This window comes from Centroberyx affinis, unplaced genomic scaffold (genome assembly GCF_046629955.1).
Source record: "Centroberyx affinis isolate AG114_WGS23_722 - 3 ecotype Tasmania unplaced genomic scaffold, CSIRO-AGI_Caff_v1 ptg000649l_1, whole genome shotgun sequence".
In the NCBI taxonomy this organism is placed as follows: Eukaryota; Metazoa; Chordata; class Actinopteri; order Beryciformes; family Berycidae; genus Centroberyx; species Centroberyx affinis.
The window spans coordinates 172319-181412 of NW_027279275.1; the positions used below are offsets into that span (position 1 = coordinate 172319).

At 40.3% G+C, this 9094-nt stretch overlaps 2 protein-coding genes across 3 annotated transcripts; one reads left to right on the forward strand and one right to left on the reverse strand.

Annotated features, from left to right (window-relative positions):
* Window positions 1–827: 827 nt before the first annotated feature.
* Window positions 828–4001, reverse strand: vhl (von Hippel-Lindau tumor suppressor). 2 transcript variants are annotated; one of them, XR_011695100.1, is made up of 4 exons: window positions 3531–4001; window positions 3143–3265; window positions 2127–2833; window positions 828–1041 (listed from the first exon to the last, which is right to left on the reverse strand). XR_011695100.1 is itself a non-coding variant. In XM_071519026.1 (3 exons), the coding sequence occupies exons 1-3, from the start codon at window positions 3727–3729 to the stop codon at window positions 2640–2642; spliced, it is 516 nt and encodes a 171-aa protein (XP_071375127.1). In that variant the 5' UTR covers window positions 3730–4001; the 3' UTR covers window positions 828–2639. The 2 variants fall into 2 exon arrangements, 1 of the variants encoding a protein (XP_071375127.1); XM_071519026.1 differs by having other exon boundaries at window positions 828–2833.
* Window positions 4002–5238: 1237 nt separating this feature from the next.
* Window positions 5239–6547, forward strand: LOC139643757 (vasopressin V2 receptor-like). Its single transcript, XM_071519020.1, has 2 exons — window positions 5239–6094; window positions 6339–6547. Exons 1-2 carry the CDS (start codon window positions 5239–5241, stop codon window positions 6545–6547), a joined length of 1065 nt encoding a protein of 354 aa, XP_071375121.1.
* Window positions 6548–9094: the final 2547 nt, after the last annotated feature.

Consider the following 9094-nt stretch of genomic DNA (forward strand, 5'->3'; position numbering starts at 1 on the left):
AGCGATTTACAACATGCCTACATTCACCCATTCACACACACATTCATATTATTTGGATATACCAAGTAATCATTTTTCAGAAAAAAAAATAGGGGAAACGGTCTGAAAAAATTATTCTAGTTATAATGTAATGTCTCTGTTAAACTTAGCTAACGTTACTCCACTGACTGCCATGCCCATATAAACCTACTGTGGTTAAATAAATGTGAAAGGGCACTTCAGTACTCCCAGCAAAAATGGCAGAGGCAGTTGCCCCCCCCCCCCCCCCTCCGCCCACCCGGTGCGCACCAATAAATTATTAATCGGGACATGGACCTGATTGGCTAAAAAGTCTGCAAAATTGTAAACATGGTCCATCAAATGAATCATCCACCCAGCCTAACTGCAATAGCTGCACAGTCTTACTTAAGATATAAACTAAAATTTGGTCATCCAAAATTAAATATATCAAAATGTTTTTTTTTTCTATGCCATGTCTCAACCTGCCTTAGGAAACATAGTAATTTATCTGAAATATCCATGCTGGCCAGTCTACCCCATATTTTGTTACATTTTCATTAGTCACCAGTGTGTGAAAAAATGGCTCAAATGACTCAGGAAAAAAAAGGAAAGCAGATAGAGATGTGGAGTGGCAGCATCAACAGATCTCACAAGACTCAGCATCAAATATGGTTGCAAAAAACTAAGCAAGTCTATGCAATATTTCAATTTTTAAGCTGAGGGGAACCTTTCATCATTTCACACGACCTCCTGTCTTACATTTCAAAAGTGCAAATGCATGCAACACTCTCAATCACTGACTGACAAAGAAAAAAATTATAATACTCTTTATTTTATAACACTTTGGAGTAACAAAGTGCTTTGCAAACAATGGAAATCACTGAGATACAATAGCAATAAATGAATTTAAAACAGATTCACAGAAGAATAAAATAGGCAAATGAGGGAAAAATAAGTTAAAACAAACACTGTGCGAAGATGACACTGACTCTGTCAGCCTAAGCTCCTCAGTCAGGGTGTATGACAGCCTAATGGCACAACCTGTAAAGACAAAGTTATTTTGGGGTTTGACTTCAGAATGCTTGGCTGGCCATTCCTGAGGATTTCAGGCAGTGGTCATTAAATGAGATGAGAAGATTGAGTTGTTTAAGGCAGTGATTCTCAACCTTTTTCATATCAAAGACCCCTAATTTAGTACACATTAGAGCCACAGACATTTGATGAGATTTTTTCTCTCTGACCCAAATCTGAGAATATTTTTACTGTTTGATATGATTTTGTCCAGAATCCCATGACTATCTGTATTGTAGGCAGCGAGATAACAGTGAAACTATGATCAAAACAGTCATTCTTCTACATTCTCCAATTGTGTTAACGTCTTGTAAATAAAATAATGGTGAAGTTTAACAACTCATCAATTAGCTGGGGACCCCCTGGAACCCCCTCAAGGACCCCTGGTGGTCCCCGGACCCCACGTTGAGAACCACTGGTTTAAGGTACAGATACACTGGAAACCTATGGCTATGATTAATCCACACAAAATGACTAACAAATATCTTAATAATAGTAAAACATTACAATCAAGTCTTTAAGGTATCAACTCCTAGGGAAGCTATAATAGCATAGGGCCCACATGCCAGTGACTTCTAGGCTATATTGTCCTATTGGAATACAGATGGCAAGAGACACAAACTTTTAGTACAGTCAAAAGTTAGCAATGTATGTGGTTGTATGAAGTTGCCTACTACTGGGTGTGACATATCTGCACCTACCAGAGTAGACTAACCTGGCAAATTAACTTATAATCATTCCTTATTGTTCAGATTGTATGCCATAATAAGCAAGAGGGTGCTGATGATTGCCAAAGAGTTTAGCCTTGGTTAAATTGATGAGCTTGCTTGCTTCTGGCTGGGAGAACAAAACAAGGTGCTTTGCTGCTATAACTGGATATACTGTTTCTCTCTGAAATTCCTTAGCTGGTGAAATGTGACTATATATTTACCGGTCTACTCAGATTTTTTATTCAGTTGCATTAAATACATTGTCATACTGATGACAGAAAATCTGTTTATTACACTCTATCCATGGCAAAAACATTCCTACAAGTTTTGTCTTGTGCAATTTACCTTGTAGCTTTTTCCAGGGAGTTAACATTGGACAGGGCAGCTTCAGCAGAGTTTAGCATTGTATGTAAAATTTCCCCATTTCTCTGGCAGCCTTTTTGGAATGAACAATGAAATCGTCATTTAAAAAAAAAAAAACGATACGTCTTTCATAACATTTTGGAGAAAACAAAAATCTTCGTGACAAATACTGTCATTAGAAGACACCAAAATGGCTCTTGCTGAATGGTAAAAGGTGCATAAAGATTTGGTTGTCTGAAGCAGGAAGGCATTTTCCAAAGCCAGTGAGTGAATATGATAGGCAGGTAGCTGATCAAACTGACAGTCTACTTTTCAGCAAATGTGAGATCTGTGGAGAAGCCGTTGCACCAGCTGCTGATTTATCCCAGATTTAACCGAAGGAAACTTTATCTCATCTAATTTTTCAGCAATTCTGACCTCTTTGCTTTCTAAGAGTGCGTAATGCAATATCACTCTCCAAAAGTGAACAATATCCATATTGCTGACTTTTAAGCATCATGTCTCTGGGCCTTGTATCCTCTCTAGCAGGTGCTGCTCTGCTTGCTGGTTCATGCGCCGGAGGTCTTTCAACACACTGGGCTGATCTTCCAGCTCCTCATGGAGACACCGTGCTATTTCCAACCTCCTGTAGTCTTCTGGCCGTACCAGACGTCGAACAACCTGGAGAGCACGTTCCTTGAGGCTGAAAACTGTGTAAATGTCACATAAATGCTTGTCAAATGTTTGGAAGAGTTTTATACAAAGACTTCTCTCCCAATGTATTTTTTTCTTTATTGGGACAGTAGTAAGATAAAAGGATAACAGTGTAGGGGGGACACATGAGAAGATCTTAGTGTGACCCATAGCTTGCTGAGATTGCACAGTCTAGAGATGGCCATCTTCAACACTACAACATGAATGAGTTCTTGTTTTTAAATCTATAAGTAGTTCAGAATTACCTGTAATTCACCTGACTGGTCATAATGATAATGGCCAATATTTCATCATGCTAATCTCACCTGGTAAAGTGATATTGGCAAATGTAGCGTGTCCGCCCTCTGCTGGTTTAGGAATGAACAGTTCTTTGCTATTCACTTTCAATGGCTCATCAGTCTCTGCATCCCTGAACATCCACGGGTGGCCTATCAAGGAAATACACATAAACATAAAAACTTGTTTGTACTATTACATCTACATCTTACTAGTAAGGACATTCCATTCATTTAGATTAATTCCCTAATCCAAACTATTCCATATCCTAACCTCAAAATGCCCATTTTCGGACCAATGTCCTTAGGTTGCATGATATTCCTCAGCTGTCTAGGAAATGCATAGCTAAAGAATCTAAGACAAGCGCACCCATACACACCATTATGCATAGGCATGTTATTTATAAAGCCGACTTACCAACGTAAGTGGTGATTTTTCGCCCTGTTCCTGGTTGTAAATTCTCATAAGCCACAGGTTCTCCGCGGAAGTCTATCCATATTGGTCGTACGGTACGGGTACTTCGGTTACAAAACACAGCATGAATAGGTATTAGACTGTTCAGGGAGCGAACCAAGGGAAGCGACTGCTCTCCTTCGTCTTGAACTTCTTGAGGCATTGGTGTTGGTTGATTTAACTGTCAGCGTAGTGAGATTAGCCAGCTAGTTAGCCAGCTAGCAAGCTAACGTATCCATAAGCGTTAGGGCTAACGTTGATGAGAGTTTTCTTCCGCCGAATTTATGGCAAACTCACCAGTTACTCAGTGCATTAAGATCAAATCGTTTATAAAATGACTGCTATCGACAATTTCAAATAACAGTGTGGGGAAAAAAGTTTTCTTATATCTAGACACCAATGCCACTTCTTCTTCTCAGCTATTTTGTTTACGTTCCTTTTCCGGTTGGAAGTCCTGCAACGTCAAACGATTCTGCGCCCTGATTGGTCGAAAGAAGCATGACGACACCTCGACCTTAGGGTAGATGAGCTGCCTCCTGTGGACCGTGACCGTGCACCTAATTAGAAAAAAGATGCTAAATTAAAGCATCAACATTTTTCTTGTCTCCAGTGAGTGTCTTTTCTTTTACCAGCCAATGGGTTTATGTAAGCAAATTGATGATAAGCTTACTTCCTTTTAAAGTGTTAATTGTCACAAAAGGTGATGGCCTGCAGGTGTATTTCAAATAGAGAGCAGTTCTTTTTGAAATTGGACTGCCACTGGTTGATAGTGATTAGTGGGAATTAGAACAGCAGCAATGAATTCAATATTATTGGCTACTTGTTAGTCGTTAACTTGGAACTATAAAAAGTGACTAGCCCCATAAATCAACATAAAGTAGTTAAGGTATTAACGGTGTCTACTAGCCTAATAGCTAAACATATTGAAAACTGTTTTGTAAAAGTAGATAAATAAGAATGACCTGAATATTTGACTATTATATAGGCTAACAATTAATATTTTCTCATGAGCAGTTAACAGATGGATTAGTTAAAAAAAATCAGCACGGTTGTCTACTATTCACCTGTAAAGCGAGAAAGTTAAACAGGCTTGCCTTATAGGTTGCTATTAGCGGTCAGTACTGGATGATTGCTCCACCCCGCTTCATACTCAGATAAAACACCGGGCAACAGCTGTGAGACCTTTCCGAGCAAGACCACCCACCTGTCTACAAGGATTGGGCTATTACCAACCTCAAATCGACCACAGCAATAACAGTCACAGCAGATCTCAGTAAGATCTTTTAATTCAACTTCACTTCACAGCTTTAATATGTCACCTGAGGAATTTCATTGCAAAATTAGTTTAAAATGACGCATTGGTTTGCTAGGCTATTTGAGAAAGTAGCCTACGCTAAAACTTAATGTAGTCTAATATTAAGCTATGGAGTAGGCTAATTTGCTATTAAATACCTTTGCTGACCCAACCATTCTTCTAAATGGAAAGTGTGTTGAAATATCACAACACTGTTCATACCAGGCCTATTACAAATCTAGTTTTATGGATTTTAACTTAACAACTAACACTGTCTTTCAAAAATGCTAAATTTCATGTGATTTGTCTATTCCTTTATTCCCCAGCAGCAAACTTTTCGGCAAGGTGGCAAGTCTGAATTTTCTCGCCAAGAAAACAATGTATCCTTTCAACGACAGTAACTTAAGTGCGGGGATGGATGCGGGAGATGTGGCGAGAGATGAGACCCTGGCTAAAGTGGAGATCACGTTGCTCAGCGTTATCTTCGTCAGCGCCGCCATCCTCAACACCGGGCTGCTGCTCGTCCTCTGGAGACAGCGCAAGCAGATGTCCAGGATGCGCGTCTTCGTGTTCCACCTCTGCCTGGCGGACCTGGTGGTTGCTTTCTTCCAGGTGTGTCCGCAGCTTATGTGGGACATCACAGATAGGTTCGTCGGACCAGACCCGATGTGCCGCCTGGTGAAGTACCTACAAGTTCTAGGCATGTTTTCCTCAACTTACATGATTGTGGTGATGACAGTCGACCGATACCAAGCCATATGCAACCCCATGGTTAAGTTCCAGCGGAGACGCGCGCGGCTGAACATCCCTGTGTGTATCGCATGGGGGATCTCTCTGTTCGGCAGCTTGCCGCAGGTTTTCATTTTTTCACGCGTTGAGGTTGCACCCGGAGTGTTTGACTGCTGGGCGAAATTTATACAGCCGTGGGGTCTAAAGGCTTACATCACCTGGACCACGCTCGTCATTTTCGTTTTCCCTATATTTACTGTTACAGTTTGCCAAGTGCGCATTTGCAGAGCTATCCAGATCAATCTCTACCACAAGATGCACCAAGGCGGCGTCGGGGTGGCTCTCCCACTGCCCTCCAGGGCCAGCGGGGTGGCCGGGATGTCAAAGGCCAGAATCAAGACGGTAAAGATGACGGTGGTTATAGTGCTTGCTTACATCATCTGCTGGGCTCCCTTCTTCACCGTCCAGCTTTGGTCCGTTTGGGACACACACGCGCCAAAAGAGAGTAAGTTGCCAAATATGTGTGGCAATTGATCATTTTGATCAACTCCGTGGAAAGTCAGCTGTGATGTGTTTTGGTTTGTCTTTGTGTCTTATGGTTTACTATCAAAATATGTGTTGCATGAATTCACAGCTTCGCGCGCAGACCGAGAACTGTTATTTACGCACATGGACAGGAATACGATATGTGTGACGAGGGACACTTTTCTGCAAATATGTAACAGTTTACTCTTGTTATGTCATTCCAGCTGCGACTTTCGCCATCCTGATGCTGTTGGCCAGTCTGAACAGCTGCGCGAATCCCTGCATTTACCTGCTCTTCAGCGGCCAGTTTCCCAAGAAGCTGATGACAGTCCTGTACCAAAGGCGGTCCGAGGGTAAAGCGTCACTGCACGACGAGGCGACGGGGGTCAGTTCGTTGTACATGAGCTTCAAAAGTGCACCTGACTCCCAATGAGGTTTCGCACTTTAGTATGGAAATGTAACTGTAGGCTATGGAAACTAAAGTCTATATGGAAAACTGGTGCGCAGAGTGGAGAGAGATGAGAGGAGCTGCCTCCAAACTGATCATGCTCTCTCTGCATTTGCACGGCTGTTCCGCACAAGATCACGACGAAGATATGTCAGGTATCCCATTGCTTCTCTCAGAAACACTCACCCACATGGAACCAGAAAAAGCTGGTCCTCGGTGCGTAAATGCGCGCCAGATAATGGGACTCTGTAAACTGTTTTTGTAGACGTCATCAAACTCTAACATTGGAGGTGGAGAGTTTGCCTAGTTTTGTGTTCATCAGTGCAAAGGGATGTGTCAGAAGTAAAGGTTGCTAAATCTAGTACAGCATTAGTGACCCACCCTAAATGATATTGATCTGGTCATTCCAAAATTAGATTTACCCTTGAATTTTATAGAAGAAGCTGGATTTAGACTAGAGGAAGCGCCTTTTCAAACAGATGTAATTAATTAATTGGACTAGCTAAGTAAGGCTAAGAATGTGAGAAAAAGGATTAGATAATGTCACACTTCTTATTCCAGCCAAGAACCTAAATGTATTGTTTTATTGCAAATTTCTTGGTATTTTGGGGAAAAAATAAATTAATCATGGTATAATTTCCTTTGAGTTTGAGTTGAGCTCTGACTCCTGAGGGTGCAGGTCATTTTTCTAAATTGAACCCTATTACAAATAGTGAGACAAACCACATCAACACTACTCTAACCTTACCAAGCAGTCTTAGCTGAACCCCAAAACAGAGCTGTATTTTCCTTAAGATCACATGGAACAAATAAACGCATTCTTTAAATTGTGAAATGCATTATGTGGTCCCCAATAAAGGTCAATGAATGAATGGTTTTTTTAAAATTGTGAAAATAGTTATTGCTTTTATGGTGCTCAGTGATGATAAGCTGCTCTGTTTATCCTAGATTGTCATTGTATTTTCCGATTTCTAAAATATTGTTGTTTGTGCTCTGGAATAAAGGCGCATTCTCACAATTGCTCTATCTTTTACTTGTGTATTATATCACACGCATTTTTGAAAATGCACCAATGAAAAAGTAAGAACATATTATTCATGACTATTATGTTAAAACACTATATAGAGATCAGTTTGCATTGAGCCACCTAGTGCAGTAGATTATCTCTCACTATTATCATCCATGGTATGTAGAGATGATAAAAGAGGACAGTGTTGTCTGCTACTAGCGGGGGTTGTTTTCTTCTTTGTTAATTAATTATTCCATTTATACTTTATTGGACAGCATGTAGCGGAGAGAGACAGAAAATGGGAGATATTGGGCTTCTGACAGGTCATAAGCCAGATTCAAACCTGTGATATAGGACACATGGTAATGTGAGTGACCAAGGATGTTGACAACCACAACATTTCCACATTTAGGATTGTCACATTCAAGGAACAGCATAACAGAGGTTGCCACAGCCAGAAAGGTGATGTATAGAAAATGTCTGTAGTCTGAATTATGCAATCTACTTGAGCGGATCTAAACTGAATAAATGATCGCACCATTTTTGCCAAAACAGCTGCTATTTGCTTTGTCTTATTCGGTGGTCACGTGAACACAGGTATAGTACAGCTATCATGACCTATCCAGCTGATCAGAAAGAGAGAGGACACTAAACATTTAGACCACATCAGCGGCAGGCCATTAGCGCTCTGTTGCCTGTGTAATAACAGAGCAGTCGCTATAGAGACTAGAGAAAGGTTTTTGTTAGTATCATTAGCCACAATGATCTCAGTTTTGGCTGAGAATGTTCATGTGACTGAATGTCTTGACCTTCTTGATAATGTCTGGAGTTTATAAACAGCCTTAACCCAGTGGTTCGGTATTCTTATTATTGTTTTCCTATTTTGTTTTTGTTGTGGTTGTGATGTGTCATCTGTATTAAGTAATCTATGGATGAAAATAATCAGCATATCACTGTTATACATCACAACATATTCATGTTGAATAAAATATTGAGATTCAATTTAATTTCCAATATATCACCGGAATGACCCACATGGCATGTGTCAGAACGATGTATCTCAAAGTTGCTGACTCTTGATGACCATATGACTCTTGGACGCACAGTTGCAGAGTAGATAAGTAGAGTAGATAAATCAACTACTCATGTAAAGAACACCATCTCCATCTACTCTCACTCGTCACTTTATTTCTTCTTCCTGAGACAAACATGCATTATTCTTTTTTTTAGCTCCTGGAAGAAAGGTTAGTGTCTGATCAAAATAGATGTTTATTTCACCATATGTCACTGGATCAATGGTTGCACACTATATTATTTATAGAAATCCTTAATTATGAGTAAACTGAACTGTACACAAGCCCAAAGAATAGCGTCAAGCTAGCTTCAGGGACTGTTCACAACACGCACATTAGCTGTAACTGAAAAATAATAAGCCCTATTATGTGTGTGCACAGCTTACATGCATACCCATGTTCACACAGTCATGGTACACATGTATGAATATAGCAACAAGCACACAATAT